We start from the raw sequence: 19,609 nt of genomic DNA on the forward strand, positions 1-19,609 counted from the left end.
GTGGTGGCGGGGGGTGAGAAAGCAGAGGCTCTGAGTGTGCGTCCGTGTGTGTGTGTGTGTGTGTGTGTGTGTGTGTATACTACAAAATGCGAGGAAGAAAGGAGGAGGGGGACAGAAAGGACAGGGGTGTCAGGGAGGGATGCTGCTCTCCTTTTAGAAGCCATTAGCTGCAGTGACATGCTGTGAAGACTCTCCCTTTGCACCCGTACAGAGACGGAGAATGGAGGGGCGGCGGCGCTCCTCCCGGCCCCCGAGGGCCACACAGCACTCCCCACAGCCAAACTTTAGAAAACACACAGAGAACAAGACCCGCGTATGTGCTGCACGCAGACACAGGGAGCATGAGTCAGCCCTGGAAAATGGAGAGAGAGCGAGGAGCGCTCGTACAGCCATGAGAACGCGGTGTGATGAAACAGTTTTTCTAGCAGACAGCGGTTTGTTGGCGGAACAGTGAAAGTCTTACTTAATGAGTCCACGGCGGCGGGGGAAGCTCGCTTCATCTCCTGTTTGGCGTTCTATTACCGAGCCGGGCGCACTGAGCTCCGCGGTGCGGGCTAAAGGCTGCCTATAATGATGTAAAGGTCAGACGGGGCGGAGGGACTCGGGGGCTGTCAGCCGCAGACGCCGGGAATCTGGGGAGAGCTGATGTCAAGTGTCGCACTCTCCGAGGAGGATTTGCTTTCCTTTTTCCTCTTCAGCCCTTCGCCTCTGTTGTTCCCTCCATTCTGCTCCCTGAAGCTTTCCTTTCCTTCAACACATCTCCTCCTGTGTCTTCTTTTCTCCAGTAACATTCACTCCTTCAAATATTTTTCTGTGCCTTTCTTTAAATTCTTCCTTGTATTTTCCTTACCCATCCTTTCTCCTTAATCCTTACACCCATTTCCTTATCTCCACAGTCATACCTATTTCCTTTATTCCTTTTTTCCTTTTTTTTTTTTTACAAAGTGGAGGAGACTTTAGGAGACTTCTTTCCTCCAGTTTTTATTCTCGCCTAGTACTATTTTATTTATTTACTATGACATTTTATCTGTCATTTTAGTCCTCATCTTTTATCCTTGTGTTCAGACATTTTATCTGCTCCTTTTATCAGCTGTTTTAAAGGTTTCCAATTATCTGCTTTATGTTCTGACGTTTTTACGCACTACAAAATGTGTCAAAGCCACATTTGTGTGTTGTGTGTGGGGCTGGAATGGTGGTTTAATTTAAGGGATTCCATGGCCGTCACCATCATTTTAACCTTTTAAAAAGATGACTCCAGACTTTTGGCTCATTTCCACTGGTTTATTTGTTATCGGTATAGAAAAAAGTGCATGCAAGAAAATTCATTGCTAAATTCACTTGTGTGGTGCATTTTTCGTCAGTCTCGGTTACATTCACTCATTCACAACTCACAATCATTCACACACACACTGTGGTGGTGACTGTTGCAAATCAAGCTCATCACACACTTTTAGTTGAGTGTCTTATAAAAGGAAGCAGAGGTGAGATGGTGGACTGAACCATCAACCTTTAGACTGGAAGTATTGCAGCTTTCTTTTGTGAAATTAAGAGTTGCTGGGAAATTTCTGCTCAGTACTACAATGGTAAAATAAAAGGATCTTCTTTTTAACTGCTCCTTCTTCATCACGCTCTCATTTATTTACTTCTCTGTATTTTTTTTCCCGTCCTTCACTCTCCTCCTTTTTGCTCTCTTCCTCCGTTTTCAGTCACTCTTTCGTCTTTACTTGTTCAGTGTTAAGTTCCTGTTTCATCAGTATCATCACAACATGATTCTTTCCTTCTCCCTGACAGTGTAGAAATGCCCCCTCCTCCCCTCCCCTCCCACCGCGGCCCCGCAGACATCAGCCCGGGTCGACGGCGCGCTCCCACCGCCGCGTCAAGATGCTGCTGGAGTCGAAGGGCGATCGGAGCACTTTTAATGGAGGAACACCATCAACATATCAATCACTGCTTCTCTTCAGAGGCGCTGTCGCCCCGGTAGGAGGCTCATTGGTCAGGTTATTAAAACGTCTTTTGCGAATGTGCAGAGCTCCCCTAATGACAGGTCTGTCTGAAGCCCTGGCAGACGAGCGCAGCACGCCGCCTGCCACGTTATTGCTATCCCATTAGAATAAATTAGCATGATCGGGCCTGCAGGAGCGGCCTGCCTGGGTTTGACTACACGAAAATGCCACGGGGCTGCATTTACTGCAGCTCATCTAGATAGGAAGCGGAGAGACAGAACAGTCACTAATCAATGTCTCATTATGTGATATAAGAGCGCAAATGACTGACGGATGCAGTGCGGCTGTAGTCACATGGTGGGAAAAGGCAGGACTTGGGATTGTGGTTTATGTAGGCCAACACTAGCCAGAGCAAATGATTAACGGCTGTGACTCACGCTTCAGAGGCTTGTACAATTTGTTACTTTGTAGTTAAAAGCCGTAAAAACACAATAAGTCACAGTCGTGTTTCATTTAATGGCTGAACGAATGTGACTTCCGACCCTGGGCTTTTAGAAAAGAGACCACCGCCGCCACTGAATGGATAATGGATTATAAGAGCCTGCTAAAATATCAACACTCAATCCATCTGTCCCCTTCAAGCTTTTATCCCACAATTTCCTTTATTGATTATCGCCGACCGAGCTGATACAGACGACCGCAGATCAATCCATTTTCCAGTCGATGCCCGGCCGGCGGGAGCACAGTCGATGCGCGATGACTCTGGAGAAAGCTCGTCAGCGCGAGGCACCGACGGACAGCTCCTTCACCCGACTCCTGGCTCCTCGGTGACACACCGCGACCCTTCATGTCCCACCACACCCATGACACTCGCTGCAGAACAGCAACCTCGGCAAAACCTGCACTAATCTATACGACTTCTCACAGGCTGCATTCCTAAAGAGCCACAAACTCTCTCCTCTCTGCAGATAAAGAAATGTGCTACCATGAAAGAGTCTAAACCCGCTGAAGGCCCTTCAGTATGTAAACTCGAAACGATGGTTTCAGAGATAATCAAATATCAAAGATCTTGCCAATCATCTCATACAGCGCTGCACACTCTTCCCATCACACTCCTTCGCTCCAACCTTCACCCCGACCGCAAATCACATTACCGAAGTGAACAGAGAAGCATTGCCTTCATCAGTTTGGAATTAGTTTACCTCAAACTCATTTCATCATCTCTAAGAAGTCGGCTCCCTGAAGTGTACTCCAGCGGGCCCAGAAATAGACCGGCGGTAGACCGTTACCCCCCCGAAACAACCACCACTTCCATCAAAGTGAGGATTCATCACAGGAATAAATGTCAGAAGTGTCACGGAGTTAGAATCTGCAAATGGCAAACGAATTAGGAGTTGAAAACAGGGAAAGAACAGTGAGAGCCGGCCAAGTTTAGCTGTGTGAGAACTTTATGCGCGCCCCAAGTGTCTGCGCACCCACTTATCGACGTGCACAGGAGAATAACAAGATACCTCCCAGAAGCCTGGTAGCCACCTATAATGTACCGGCAGGAAGAATGTACTATGAAGCAACAGATTAAATACGCATTTAAAGATGGCACAAACAAGCTGGAGCCCAGCGGCATTTACCTATGGTGTAACCCCTCTTCAGCTCGCCACATCTGGGGCTGCGACGCTGGGAGTTGGTGGTGTTGTTCTCCTGCACAGCGAGGACGGAGGTTGTCTTGGCAACAGGTGGCGCAGCCTTGTTGAGGGGCGAGGCTGGCACCAGAGTCGGCGAGAAACCTTGACTGGCGATATCCACGGACTGGGACTTCTTCTTCAGTCTGGAAGAGAGCGAGGAGAGCCGGTGATTACACTCACATCAGAAGACGCACGTGAGGAATGCCGTGCGATGTAGGACTTCAAGGCTGTCGATGAAAGAAGGACGCATATTTGAGGTTAATTGGTAGATGTGTGTAGGTGCCCTGCTTGCTTTAAAACCAACAACTTCATATAGAAGATAAGACGCTCATGCACATTACCCTTTACATACTTCTGGGTTGAATTTGACCGTCTTGCAATGATTTTGACGATTACAAAAAAAAAAAAAAAAGAAAAACACCAAGTGTACATTCTCTTATAATGACAAGAATTCCTGTGAAGATTTAATACATAATGTTAACAAGCAAATGGGGATAATACGGTATATCTCAGAAGATGCTGCTTTTTAAGGTTACTTAATAATTTAACAAGTGGTAAACAATGTATTTCCACATGAAGTAACCTAAATTAAATACATACATTTTTATAGCTGCAGTGCAGTTACAAGATGGGAAAAAAACTAATTTTGGCACTTCAAAGGTGCATTAAGGAGTTTGCACATTTCATGCGAGACAATGGCCTCTGCAGGCCTTGGGCAACTGCAGCTTAGTGAAACGCTGGTGCCTGTGGCTTGCGTCCATGTACGTGCACGGAAGAGGGGAACTCCTTCCACGCTCTTTTCGTAGCGCCCGTGTAAAATTTAAGTTTCCTTTGCCTGGTGGGGTCTGTGCTGGAGTTGTTGCAGAGCCAGAAGCCAGTCTTTTCTTACTTTCTGGAAGATCCATCCTCAATACTGCTCAGTTGTTGCTGCCTAGCATCTGGCAGAGTAATGGCGGACAAAAAGAAAGCTAAGCAAATCAGGCCAGCGGGAGCGCGCATTACGTCACATCCTCTCAAATTCTCCCCAAGAAATACAAATTTCCAAGTGGCACTGCAACTTTCAAGTGACAATTTAGCGCTGTTGGCAGTACTTGCAATGAATGTGTCAGGGCACATTGTACACATTATTGAATATTTGTAACATATTTATGGTGGAAAATAAGTATTTTTAAAGTTGGAAAAACTCCTTAATGCACCTTTAAACTACTGACGGTAAAGCCCTCATATACCCATAAAAATATAAAGGTCATTTTTTATGCCACCTATATTCTTATTTTCTAATCACCCTTTTTGGAGGATTTCTCATTTTAAGTCCATTCTGGATTTAAACTACAGAAGCATCTGTGACATGAAGAAAACAAAGGGAAACTTCAGACTAAGTCTGCTTATGTAAAAGGCATCAGAAGTACCAGCAGGGTCCTTCTGAGCCAGGTCAAGTCAAATCTGCGTACAACAACAACAACTCAAAGCCTATTAAAAGATCCTTGGTTTGGGTTTTACAAGTATAAATGAGTTAACTGGGCTAATCTGACCAGATAATCCCAAAACACTCAGCAGCAGGTTTATTCACTCACGTATGTTCTCATTCCGACTTGCGTCTACACACACCGTGTGCCCTGGAATAACACTGACACACTGACACACACACACACAGATGCATCTTCACAGAAACTTTAATACAAACGTTTGAACCTCCCAGCAAAAACTTGAGCGTAAAAAGTGAAAAATGGCTCCAGAAACACTATCTGTCTCCAGTCTGTAAAAGTCCTGAAACAGCAATACAAGATTCCCAGCACTGCGCTGCCTCGCACACACTTTCAATCATTCCAGCAAAACTGCTGAAGCGAACACAATCTTTCTGGCCATTTCACCCAAGCGCCCATCCTCTCATGCAGCAGAGCGGCACACATGACATAGTGTCTAACTGGCTAATGAAAATGCATAATCTCTATGGAAATGCTGTCCATCACTGTGTGTTCTTCTCTCTCCGGTCAAACAAACCAAAGCAGGCAAACAGAGCTCACCTGAGAACAAACTAAATATGTCCGCTCAATCCATTTAGGAAAAACCAACACCCCAAATTTCCATTTTAAATTGAACTGATTCCTTTACGTCGTGTTGTTTTTATTTCCACAATCACACGCGGTGGAAGTTTTCCCGCAGCTTAACAAAGTTAAGGTGGATGCGCCAGATTGTGCTAATGACTAGTTTGAGGAAACAGAGTGTTTGTTTATGGAGAACATAATGAGGTAGGAGAATGAGTGAGAAGGAGAGGGAGAGATGGAGAGACCTGCTGCTGCTCATGGCAAAAGAAATGGGGAGAGAGAGAGGGAGAGAGAGAAAAAGAGAGAGAGAGAATGAAGTATATCTGCACTCCCCTTGGAGTTACTACTAATTACCGTCTCATCAGTGGAACAGAAGCCCCTCTTCCAGCTCTTCCAATGCGCTACGAGACTAAACAGTATCAAAACATTGCGAGCGTGCACGTGTGTATATGTGTGTGTGTCTGTGTTTTCACTCGCTTTTTGAAAGCCTGTCACCACAGTTCTATCAAATGCACACCTGAAAACCATCACGTTTCAAAGCGCTTTCAACAGTGAAAAACTGAATAGGTCTCAATTCAACTGTCAGTGCTCAAGATGAGACAGTAGAGTTCCAGCATCGGCCCTCAAAAACACAAAAGAGACGAGCAGGGCAAAAACAAATCAACTCACAGATTAGCTTGAATTTTTAATGAGTGACAGAGACAGAGCAAACTGAATACTACTTTGTTGCATTTGACTGTGAGCCTGTTAAGATCAAAGCCGAATCAAGATCTACATAGAGATAAACTGTAGTTAAAGCTTTCAATTTATACATATCTTAGTGAACGCCCAACAAAGGGCCGACAGATGCACGTCGGCATGTGATCCAGTCAGATTTATTACACGTAATTGCACTGTAGCTGCACATCATTGATTGTCGATATGAAGTTGTCAAGCCTTCTCAGGAAATCTGACAAAATTCTGGTGCTGCAAACTCAATTCCATAATGTAACATAACATAATATGGCATTAATGTATTCCTGGAGGCAGCTTGCTGACATTTAAATGCCCTCTGTTATGACTAGATAGTAACATTGCAGTTTATAAATATATACTGTATTCCTAATGTACTATATTGTCAGCATTTTCTTCTGCTTAAGAGCTGCCAACACTTGCCCCCGCCTCAGGCTTTGCACTCAGGTAGCAACATCAGATCTCACCTGCATTACATTCACACATGTCAAGTAAACGAGAAAAACATAGAAAAATGTGTTACTGTGTGTCTTCCTCATTTTTTGAATTAAGTATATTTATACCTTCCATGAACTAATCCAACATGGTCGTATCATGCTCCAGGTGATTCAAACTGGCTTTATAGTGCGGAATAGTTCAGATAATGACACTAAGGTGACACAAAGAAAGAAGGCTCTAGTAGGAAACTGAAGGAGAGAGAGGCTCAAACCAGACCAGTGAGAAACCGGCTGCTGCTGACTGGAGGGAGAGGTGCGGTAATTGGGCTTCGTCCTGAGCCGTCATTGCACCAATCTCCATCTTCTTTGCAAGCTCATGAGCAGCAGAGAGCAATGAGAGACGGGTGTAAACAAAGCCACCAGCTCCGACAGATTCCTATCGGCGAGCAAGCGCTTACACACAGATGAATAGAGAGGAGGAAAATGAACGCAAACAGACACTGAGGCATTTCGTTTTATGTCCCGCTGTTGCGATATGACCTGGGTATGGAGGCAGCGGTATATCTGCGGCCCTGCCAAGCTGCCATCACTAAGATTATCCAACTCTACGGGGATCCACGTGGTTTGGCAAAGGATGCATAAACAACAGGAATTTTGGGGCTAAGTCAAAACACGCTTATCGCTCCCCTACTAAGAGGGATTAAACCTAGAAAAAAAAAGGGGGGGGGGAGGGGGCGGGCGCTGCGCTTGCATTGCCTTCCATTCCTCGTCTTTGCTTCTCGCTCCTTTACTCACGGGAACAATACTTTTTTTTTTTTTTTTTTGAACTGGGAATTAGCATTTTACATACAGTACAGCGGCAAACTGGGCCCATGAGGGTCCTATATGAGGCCCATAGGGGACGGGCGGTGTTGACGTCAGAGTGTGTGTGCATGGCGGCACATTGACCAGGCTGACAATGATGATGAATAAACTGAATGCTGCTTATGTAACTTGAACAGAGAGGGATGTAATAAACTCATGCTCATTTAGGTGTAGAAACACAGATGAAAGACTAATGCCGAAGCATCTCAGGTCTGTATCAAGCTGCTGATTCAAGGCAAGGAGGAGGAATTATCCTGGTATACTGATCCTTCTTCAAAAAAATTAGAGGCTTTCTTTTTTTTTTCTTTTTGCATTTTGAAGCTGCGTTTAGTGTTTGTATAAAAAATATTATATAAATTTCAATGAGAACAAACAGCAGCAACCTCCTCGGGGTAAGTGGGCCCACATCACACTGCCCAAACCCAGCACCACTCCAGACCCAAAGGGGCCCAAGCAAACCAACCCGGGGGGGGGGGGGGGGGGGGGGGGGGGCTACACCCCCAGTCCACGAGGTACCAGAGGAAGAGCACAGGGCAGACCACCCCAGAGAAGAGGGGAGGCTCACCACGGACCCAGGAGCCAAGCCCCCACCACCACTACTACTACCCACCACCGGGAACAGCCAGCAAACCTCAGCTCCACGCTGGAGGCCCAGCCGGACTGCAGTCATCTCCCAGTCCCCGGTCAGCCTGCACCCCTCACTGGTTTTAGATTTCAAAAGTAGATGTGACCTATGGATGCCACAAGCTTGAACATGGATACAGCACAGTGGCCTGTTAGCCATGCTAATCTGATTTTGATGCCATGACCACAATATTCACAGGAAAAAGCAGACTCAATAAGTAACTGTCAACTTTGTAACTATTTGATTCACATAAAGGTCGTATGCTGGATGCCACAACAGCTTTGGTATAGGTATGCATTGCTGTCCTCTTCCATGCCGTGTTATACTGCTCAGTGGAAACAAGGCTTGCGTCTGGTCGAGATTCACTTTGAACCGAGGCACATCTGACAGTATGCTGCTTTTCACACCTGACCGTGTCGTTAACGATCCTCTATTTTAGCTAAAACCCCATGATTCTCTGCTGAAACCACACCAACTGAAAGGTGATCACACAAGTTTATGCTGTTAATCTAGACGGCGGAGTCGGAGACAGAGAGGCAGAGGGCAAGAGCAACCTGTGGTCACGCATGTTAATGAGGCCTTTTGTTTCATCTGGAAGCCTAATGAAATACGGCCCGGACCTCGCCGCTCTCCGCTCTGCTGTCGGACACCTCCGCATAATGATGTATGGAGCTCCACGCCACATTACGCTCATCTGCCCTTGCTAAATGCCAGAGCAGCAATTCTGTGTCAGGGGGGTTATGTGGCGGTTTTGACCAATGAGGCTTTAAAGTTGGGGCCGCCGCCGTAACAAAGTGGTGCGAATAACAGCTAAAGGCCAACTGCGACGCAGATGAAAAGCTGAGGAGCTAAGAAGTGATCAACTGCATGGTGTTATTGTTTCCGGCCCTGCGGAGTCGGCTGTTACTGGGCACATTTTACAGGGAAATTAACGAAGCATTTGCCATTGCTCCTTTCAACGCGTATGCGAAAAAAACAAACCATTTTCCCAAACACAATCAAAAGCTAAAACCCACGGTTTTGTTTGTTATGTAACACATTAAGATTCCTTCCCATTCCAGGAGACCGAGACAGTCTGTCTCAGAGCTGAGTGGGTGTCCATTCTTCACTCTGCCCTCAGCTGGATATCCAGTTTGATGTGTTTTCTCATTGCCGACACGTCTCCTTCTGCAAAATCCTGCCTCTTCCAGTTGTTTTAAATCTTACAGACCCCAAAATATTCTCTCTCTTTTTTTTTTTTAATGGTCTTTCTTTTCGCATGCCATCGGCGAAGGCAGACAGAGGCCAACATGAAAGGCAACAAGAGGCTGTCTGGGAGTGTGAGACGGAAAAAGGGAAGAGAGATCTGCTACTGAGACAAGGCACCAAAGGAAACCTCCAAATGACCTTTTGGCTCATCTTGATAGAGCATTATTTCCATTTCCTCCACTCGCTCTTTGCCAGCATCACTTTTTATTCATGCTCAAAAAAACACATTTAAGTAATATTATTTAAAGCAACATTTTATGCTCAATAGTCAATCCTGTTTAGTTTTTATTGAACGAGCCACGGCTCTTTCAGATGCCTTCATTAACTCACTTGCATCCGATTCAAACTACAGAAATATGATGGTTCAGTCGAGTACAGGAAACGGTAAAGAGCACTTGAAATATGAACCGTTTAGAGAAAGCCACACTCCGGCTATAACTCCCACCAAAGCACAGGTCTGTTTTATTAAACGTCCGCCTTAAACACACGACCTGATTTAGTATCAGCTCCACTGCTCTGGGGTCAAAATGAACTATTTCAGTTTCTGTGGATAAGAGGCACTCGGGAGAGTTTTGGGAAACCACATCTCTCTTTTGTTCATGCGTAAATGGCTTCACAAAAACAAATTAAAAGTCACATTTTTACTCCTCTTTTACCAAAACTGGAAACCTGATGATCGAAAATCGACTTCTGTCAATTTGTCAGAAAATGAACAAATTTCATGTTTATTTGAACAAATCAAATAAGATATTAATTTGCTTATTCCTAACAGTGGACAGATGAATCTTGCGGCTGTGGCTCAGTCGGTAGAGCGGGTAGCCTCACAAATGGAAGACTGCAGGTTCCCTATTTGTCCATGGGTGGAAGTGCTCTTGAGCAAGGCAGTGAACCTCGATGTCAGGCGCTTCCAATAGGTGAACGCAATTAACAATGTAAAAGAGCAGTATTTGGGAATGGTTACGAGTATCTTTACGTTGCAGTATTCACATTTGTGGTACATTTTCCACCGCTGTGTGAAGAGTGAAAACCAAACGTGTACGTAAACCTGCGTTCTCATCCAAAAGCTCAGCCTCCCTTCCATCGGCTGTGGGTTTAATTATATCCTCCAGACACCAGTTCACACTTTAAAATCAACCCTTTCTAATCACCCAGCATTACACATTCAAATAATACCAGACAAAGGCTCTGGAGCACGCACCGCCTCGCCAGCCAACCAGGCCTGGAGCTGCGTCTAATGATTTCTCCATCACTTAGCAGCATCTGCCAGCGCCGCCGAACGGCTGCGTTCTGATCAGAAAGCGGTCCATAAATCAACAGTTCGGCTCGTGAGCAAACAGCTGGAGGAGGCGCCGCTGCTATTCATTTTCTAAAACGTATCAATAACACACAGAAACACCCCTCAGCCATGGCCTTTCACTCCTCTAACTGGGAATTATCTGTGCCGATACAAAGCAGGGAGGGAAAAGCGGGAGAGGAGGAAGGGAAAAAAGGAAATTAGGGCTTGATTATGTGCCGGGCTCTGACTCGGGGGCATGTTTTTCTCCCTCACTTTTCTGGCTCCCTGTGTATCACTCCAACAGCAAGCACACACACACACACACACATATATACGGGGGAAAGGAAACACACTTTGCTCTCTTTGTCTCCATCTTGGCCACAAACGCAAACACACCCAGTCAGACTCAGCCGCTCAATCATACACAGCCTCTGGCGTTTGGTTCGGTGTGTATCCGCGGGGCCTTGGGACTGCTACTGCTGTTATTGCAGTCTTCCACTGTCCTCTTCCTCTCCTCCTCCTCCGCCGCCGCCTCCCGGTTGCTAGCCTCAGTCCGGCTCTCGCGCTCCCATTTGCCGAGCCGCGGCGCCACACGGCGATGCGATTGGCCGGGGCGAGCGGTGGAAGCGACGTCACGCCATCGAGGCTGCAGGAATCAGAGACGCGCTCTGAGTTATTGGCAGTTTTCAGCGGCGTGCGGAGCATCGCGTTCGATGAGCGCGAGCCGGGAGGACCGGGAGGAGCGGGGACAGACGGCAGAGATGAAAACCGGAGTTTTAATTATCACCGTTATTGGCTTCCCACAATGCTTCTAATTTGTTAGGAAGAATAACGTGCAAAGATATCCCTGAGCAGCAAAAGTGCAATTGAGGAAAATGTAATAAAGAGGAGAAACCGCCAACTGCTACCGATAATGGAAAACCTGACGGTACCGGCCGGCTGGTCACTGGAGCTATTATAGCCTCTTTCAAGAAAAAAAAAGATGAATGAAAGACAACGTACACTGAAAATATGATGTGTTCATTTGAGAAGTTTCAGCTTCACTGATCATTGGAGGATTTTTTTTTTTTTTTTTTAAGATGCTTGCTCATATTTATTATTATTCATTATTTTCTTTGATTGTCAGAATGTTCAGTACCTGTATTGACACGAGCTCTGACAATCCCACTAAAATCAGATTAACCACATTAACCTACAGGTTTTTAGTCAACTGATACCTGTTTATCTGTAGCTATCTTCATTTCCTCAATGCCACTTCTGGTAGAATTGGTTTCATGGCTCTCAGCACCATGTGGATCGGTCCTCTGTTGGGGAAGCATGTGTGAAGATTTGAAAGTTTGCAGTTGTTGAGAAGAAAAAAAGAACTAATTTACGAATAAATAAAACTGAGCGGCTTTAGCTTGGAAAAAGATCCAGCTGAGACAAACGTCTAATGAATGAGTAACAGTCTGACGTTCTTGCTGAGGGATGTTAAGAGCAGCTGATGCTACACTGTACAGTGAATGAATCGGCCACGGCTGGGGCAGCTGTGGTTTAGCTGGTAGAGTCAGTCGTTTCTCAGTTGGAAGGTTGCAAGTCAGACACTGCTGACTGAAGGTGAACAGATTCTGGTGGTTTTCACGGTTGGCCTCCTGTGCAGGTTGGACTGAGAGAGCCAGAAACGTCAGGGACTGTGACTGAATAACTTGCGATTGATGAGAGTCGGTGGTTTTATAGCGACACATCATTCTATAATCCATTTTTTTTTTAAATATTATGTTTTAAATACAAAGAAAACATTGTACATGTACAAAGACTAATATCAAGATTTGTCTTGTGAAATATTCAATATTAAAACGCAAATCCTCCTCAGAGCTTCTTGAGAGCCAAAACTGACATCTAATCGTTCTGGGATAAAGCTCCTTGTTTATATCAGAAAATGAAGTGAAGAAATCTCAAACGTTTTCTTTTAGAGCTCTTTGTACACTTCTGTAATCTGAAAGGTCTGATCAAAAATATAATTTTAAGTGTTTTTCAGTAAGATATTCAGTTACCAAATAAAGAGTTTAAAGATCTTCTCTCCAACATTTAATTGAGTCATGTTGATCCTGATGCATTTTTTCACTCACATTTATAAACACCTTTAAATTACGTAATAGCAGAATACCACTTTGTTTTTTTTTTTTTCTTTTTTTCCATTCTTTTCCCACTTTAGAACCACTGTAGTCATTTTCAGGATCATGTATTTCCGTCCTGTTAGCCAGACATAATAAACCAAAAGCGAAAAGCAGCACATGAAATATAATTAGCTTGCACACATTACGTCGATGAAACCTGTAACCTGGTGGCTGTAAACGGTCCCGAAGCGGCTATCGCAGCTTCATTTCAAATCCAGTTCCTTCTTCACAAATGCTACCATCAGAGTGTGTGACGCGTGTATGAGAGAACAAAAGCAGAACCATGAAGACTGAACCAGACACACAGCTGTGTGGTTCTTCTCATTCAGCTCTGGGAGAAACGGACGACAAACAGCAACAGAACATCATCAGGTAGAAATCAGCCTCTTTCTTAGTATTTTTGCGTAAGACTGTGAGTGATCTAACCCGTGTCGAAGCAGAGCTTTGACTGGGTGGCCTCTGATTAAACATGGAGACAAACAGCATGGTTCTGACTGCAAGCCTCGCATTCGCCGCATGTCCTTGAAGCAGCAGAAAGCAGCCACGGCGTCTCTGTGCGGACACACGAAGGACGCCACACGTCATCTCTGGACGACTGGCCTTGGACTGCCTCCTAATTGATTTTCTTTTTTAACCATGAGGCACAAAAACAGAAAAAAAACAACTTCTATTCTGCTTATGGTTACATACTGCAAATAGGTTTTTTTCCCCCCACATGATCTCCTGTTGTGGCACATTCTATGATTATTTAACCATAACTGTGAACACACACTTAAATGATAAGAAGAACTGCTCTTTTTATCCACTCTAATCTTACAAAGAGCTGAAACTGACATGATTTTGGTTTAAATTTTAATGATTATCTCAGATTGTTTTTGGTGAATCCAGCTGAAGCTCTGAAAGACAGAACATTACTCTCAGTCATTTTTAGTTCAAAACTCTTAAAGCCAAGCCAGCCACGGTGATTGTTCCTCCAGTTATTACCAGTTGAGAAGATGTGGCAGTAAGTAATTGCACCTGGAAAGAGATTCCAGCGCTGCAGTCCTGCAGCACGGCGGTCAGAGTATCAGATTGTGGCGCTAAAGAGGGAGCCGAGCTCTGAAGTGGAGCTCTCCGTTTCCCTGGTGGTCTGACTTCCCCAGCCTCACCTATGGTCATGAACTCTGGGTCATGACCGAGAAAATGAGATTACAGATACCAGCGTCTGAAATGAGTTTTCTTTGCATGGTGGCTCTCTGTGATAGAGTGGGCTACTCCGCCATCCAGAGAGTTGAGGCACTCTTTTTTCACAGTGTGGAGCGAGCTGAAGTGGCTCCAGCGTCTAAGAAGCCTCATGGCTGCCTCCTGCTCGAGGTCTGGCAAGAGCATGCAGCCAGGAAGAAGTCCTGAGGTCAGTCCAGGACCCACTGGACAGATTACGTCTTTTATTTGGTGCTAAAATCGGTGTGTTCGGGTAAACTTTGAAGAGTAAACGTGAAGAGTTTTGATTTCCATTCCCTCATATCCACAGCTCAGCCTTCTGCTCGGTCTGTGGCTGAATGCGAAGCCTTCAGGTTCCAGAATCCTCTCACTCGCACATCTGTTCATCATGAGGCGGGAAGCACCGACTGGCCGACTCCGGGCGGCAGCATCTGTCACCACTGGTGTGATCCTGGACCTCCGGAGGACTGATGCTAGTGTGTCAACTTTAAATCTACGTCTGCATTCATACGTGCGAGCGGTATTATTGTTTGGGTGGAGGTCAATCTGCTGCACCTGCTTGAGGAAGCTTGTGCCTCCAGATTCTTTTCTCTCAGTTCACCTCTTCTTTTCCCACGTCCATCTCATTAGTTCTTGTCCTCCCGCTCCAGCCTGTCTTTCTCCCCCTCTGAAGCTGGCAGGTTGGTCGGCTCAGGCCGGCTGACCTGATGCCCTTCTGTAACAGGCACCATTGGCAGCGCCTGGCACATTCTGCGGCCCAATGAAATTCACAGAGGACACAAATCAGCTTACTCTAGTGTGACAAAACTCAACTGATGCACATGCTGAAAGGCAGAGGATGGGAGGAAAGTCTCTTTGTCCAAATCCAACACAAAGCCACGCTAAAATATAAGTGGAGCCGTTCATGGAGAGGAGCCATGAGGAGGAGTTGTCAGGCCGGCCCACATCCACTTCTCTCCGAATAGGAATGACACGAGGAGCCATACGAGGAGGAGAAAGAGCGGCCCCTAAATGGATAGTGACAGCCGAGATGGACGTGGTAAATGAAGACAGAGCCTTGAGTGTATCCCTGGGCAGCTGTCAATCTCATCAAACGGACTTTCACACCAAATCATCGCAGAGAAGAAGCCGGAGCCCACTCTTCTGACCCAGGGTCTCTGGACGAACGACGCTTCTCTGTCAAACGCATTAAGTCTTCATATGTTCTCTCTTCACCTCAAGACAGTTCGATTTAGTTTTACGTGAATGTCTGGAATTAAATGTGAGTAATCAGACAAGATACACTAATAATCAAAGAATCTATTTGAGTTGCTGAAGGCTTAAAAAAAAGTACGTATACTGGAGAAACGTTCAGAATTTCTCTGTTAGCGCATTTTGAAAGACAAAATTGCAAGTGATCGGGAATGAAAATGGAAACAGATGTTTAAAATGAGGGACACAGGTTGTCACCCACAGGGTGTGGGTGGAATTATAGAAAAGGTGAGTCAGCTTTAAAATGTCTAAAACCTCACAGAGGGCGGAGCTGAAAATAGGCCTCATTAGCGCCGCGGTCTGAGTGAAAAGACACCATTAACGACTCCATTACAGCCTACAGATGCAGATGGGAACTGACGGCATGTGTGCAGTTGCTTTATGCAAAGAGCTCCATAATGCATCACATTCACCCTCAGACAACTTAAAACGACCGTGACGGACTGCTGAAACAAATGCCACCAAACCTGATGTTTTCCAATCATGTTCGTGAAGAAACACACAGCGTTTGTTTGTGTGTGTGTGTCAGATGTCCCCCAGCTTCCCCTCAATGAGTCATCTCTCATTGGGATCAACTTTGCTGATGATCTTCACTGCATTTTACACCAGAAGGTGTTGTTAAAACTGGCTTCATGCTGAGACTGTATTAATTTTCAAATGCATTTGTTTGGCTTTGCAAAAAAATAAAAAAAAATAAATAAATAGCAGACCTATACTGTGCAGTAAAACAAAGAAAAAAACTTTGAAGTTTAAATTTAAAGGTTGTTATGGCAGTATTTTAGCGGTCTGACCCACTTAAAATGAAATTTGGCTGAACTGAAATGTGTTTGACATCTCCAATCTTGAGAATAAACAAAGACTGGTAGCAAATTTCAAGAAAAAAAAAACTAAACCTAAATGAAACTCTACATTCACATCCTGATATTCAGTGTCATTTTGGAAAATGATTCAAGATAAGTAGGTTTGTGCTTCGTAATTGAAGAACTTGCAGAAAAATGACACACTTGCGTTAGGATGGTGTCATACACAGTGAGACAAAAACTAAGGCTGACATCCAGAAAAAGACAGAAACAACATAAATTCTAAGTGACTTTGATGGAAAAGAAGCCATCTGAGTCAGTTCATCTTTGAGTGAGAAGAAGTTGTTTGTCAGGTGTGATGAAAATCCCTCAAAGACGATTTAAAGTTTGCGAATGAATTGGAAAATGTGAAATCAAAGACTTGAAATGACATATGAACTGTACAAACCGCAGTGAGTCCAGGAATTCAAGCATCTGCCGAGAATGTGGAGGAATAAAAATAGTTGTTCTGAGGTCAAGTTAACTTCAGAAATACTAAAACAAGAAAAAAAAGAAAAGGTTGTGCTGAATGCATATTGACTCCACAGTGAAAATATTAGAAATAGTGCCTGGCAACGATCATTTCTGTCATATTTGCGCTCCTCATTTCAGTTTGTGCCTTGTACCAGCGTTTTCCTCGTGATTTTTCTGATAATTCAGCCAAGTTCATTATGGCAAATAATGAGGAATGGACCGTGTTTCACCGCAGAAAGCCCGCAGCTGTGTGTGCTTTTTTGACGCTCAGCTGGAGAGCAATGTGTGTGTGTGGGGAGGGGGGAGGGGCGTGGGGAGCGTTAACGCGTTAATTACACGTTAACGTGCCCAGCCCTAATTACAAACCTTTATAAACGTCACTAAACAATCCTGCAGGCCCATTTAATTAAATACAAAAACTTATAAGTAAAAAGAAAAATAGTGGTGAATTCTTGCTTTGCTGTGTGGCTGTCTGAAAAACAGAACACGAAACAAAGCAGAAAGTTTGGGTCTTACGAAACCAACCACATGAGACTGCAGGTCAGGAGCGGACACGGGGCGTGGCGGGAGGGCAGGGCGGGTGAGGGAGCCGCGGCCGAGCCCCCCCCGCTGGGCAGCACTTAGTAAGCAGCCTGCTTCACCGAGAAGGAGCATGCAGGCAGCCACACTCGATATTCCCAGCACAGCTCCGCTCAAATGGGACATCTGTTAGCTTCCTGCAGTAAGGACTCCATAAACACACCTCCCTCACTAAAAAAGATATCATCTGAGGAATATGGATGAACTGCCCAGCTGCTTCAGCATTAATTAGCAACGCAGACTGATGGATTTCAGTTTAAGATCCCATCCAGGTAGCTGGTGAGAGCGCGGCGAGAGAGTGGCCTCCAGACGAGTCTGGAACAGCTGGAAGACTCCAGCATGTGTTGTTTTTAAGAGGGAACGGCCCACCCCGTTTGCAGAGTTTGTATTTACTCAGTGAAATGGAGATGCATGCAGATAGGAGGGGATTACAGAACAAAGAGCGGCAAATCAATCCGACTCCTATACGGAGTGATTCAGTGAATTTGAGAGTTTGTCTGCCCCGAGGCTGCAGCAGACTTCACGTCTGATGCTGTTGGAGGTCTCCACTACAGACTTATCCAGCTCCATCTCCTCCAATGTACGTCTCCGCTTTCAAGAAATGTTGAATCGCTCCTTTGAAGCCATGCATGCAATACCATGGCTTCTCTGAGCACAAATGAAAGACAATGGCATTGGTTATCAATCGGTTTACCACTGTGGTTTAGATTCTGGAGAAGGGAGACAAATCAAGCAAATAAATCACTATTCATTAAAGTGAGTGTTCAATGAAGAAAGCGCTTCACTTAACATATATAAAAAATAATAATGGGTCCATTTTTCAAAATATTCAAAGCATTTTTGAGCAGAGCTGATGTTGCTACGTCTCCACCGTCAAAAGAACGAAACCAGATGAATGTGACAAACAAGGAAATTCTCACAGATGTTCAAAAACAAACAAACACATAAACTGCATTGTAAATAGAGGAAAACAGGTGCTTCATCACGCCGCTGACAGCAAAGCCCACTGCTCCACAGGTGCACCAACCACAGTCTGCAGGCAGTGGGCGGAGCCTACTGCTTAAGCAGCTTCAGCCCCTCGAGTAAACACTGAAATCATGCAATGACCTGCTGCACAGATTAATGATTCCACACACACACACACACAACGACACATGAATCTCTTCTATATGCTGTGTGTGCTGCATCCATCACATGGAGTCTCTAAATATGGCCGGCAAACAGTGATTATCTGCACGGCCTTATCCACACTAATACCCATCCATCAACAACGCAGACATACCTTCAGTGTATTTTTAGCCCCATAATGTGTCATTTGGATGTACTAGACAGATGCTGTAGGATGCTGCGGATAACAGGCCAACACTGGAGTGTGGATTTGCAGCTATTTGTGGGGGTTTTTTGCAGTCATGTTGCATTTGCCCAGTCCAAGAAGAACTGGATGAGTATTCCACAATATGCTACGTCAATTCATTTAATCAGTTTTTTGCACATGAAGTCGATTAATTTAACAACTTGAACAATGGCGGCCAAACCTGGGATGAGATGACAGCGTCTGGAAGTGCTTTATATCAGCCATTTAAAACAGCACATTAAACACATTTTTTTCCCCCCATAGTTTCTTCAACTTTCTGTAATTTTGTCCACACATGGCTGGATTTGCACATAGTGCCAGGATTAGAGCAGGGATTAGGTTTATTTTGGGGGAAAGGGTGGAGGTTAAGCACATGGTGGTGGGGGGTTTGGTGACAGGTTATGGATTACATCATGAGTCTGAGGGTCTTGTGTGTGTGTGTGTGTTCGTGTGTGCATGTGGCCCCAGGCTGCTGAGCAACCCTTCCAGACTCCACCGCGCTGCAGAAAGTCACCAAACGGCATCATGTGGTGACGCATAAATCCAGTGAGTGGAGACTTTCTTCGTCGCCGGCCGCCACTCTCGTCCTCTGGGTGAAGGAGTATCCCTGAGCTGACGTGAAAACCTGCTGCCGTGGTTCACTCCGACTTCTGCCGGTTTCTACCCTTTACATAAAAAAAAAGAAAGAAAAAAAAAAACACATTTCGCCTGTAGCCTGTCTTTGCTTTGTCCTTGTCGTGCTGACTCTCCTTTTCCCCTCCACACACAAGCTAGGCTTTTTTCAGATGCCAGAAAGCAAAGCATGGTGGGATGGAGCAACAACTCCCCCTTCCCTGAGAGCATCTTCTGCACCACTGCTCTGCCACCATTAATTCATCAGTGCAAATCTCCTGCAAACTTCCTA

The 19,609-nt window shown here is 45.1% G+C and overlaps 1 protein-coding gene across 1 annotated transcript in view; it reads right to left on the minus strand.

Annotated features, from left to right (window-relative positions):
- Positions 1 to 19,609, minus strand: part of oxr1a (oxidation resistance 1a) — a 142,729-nt gene that overhangs the window by 90,632 nt on the left and 32,488 nt on the right. The window contains exon 2 of the mRNA XM_030101920.1: positions 3,572 to 3,768. Coding sequence (XP_029957780.1) covers positions 3,572 to 3,768 — 197 coding nt within the window. The remainder of the gene's footprint in view (positions 1 to 3,571; positions 3,769 to 19,609) is intronic.

This window comes from Salarias fasciatus, chromosome 11 (genome assembly GCF_902148845.1).
Source record: "Salarias fasciatus chromosome 11, fSalaFa1.1, whole genome shotgun sequence".
NCBI classification, from domain to species: domain Eukaryota; kingdom Metazoa; phylum Chordata; class Actinopteri; order Blenniiformes; family Blenniidae; genus Salarias; species Salarias fasciatus.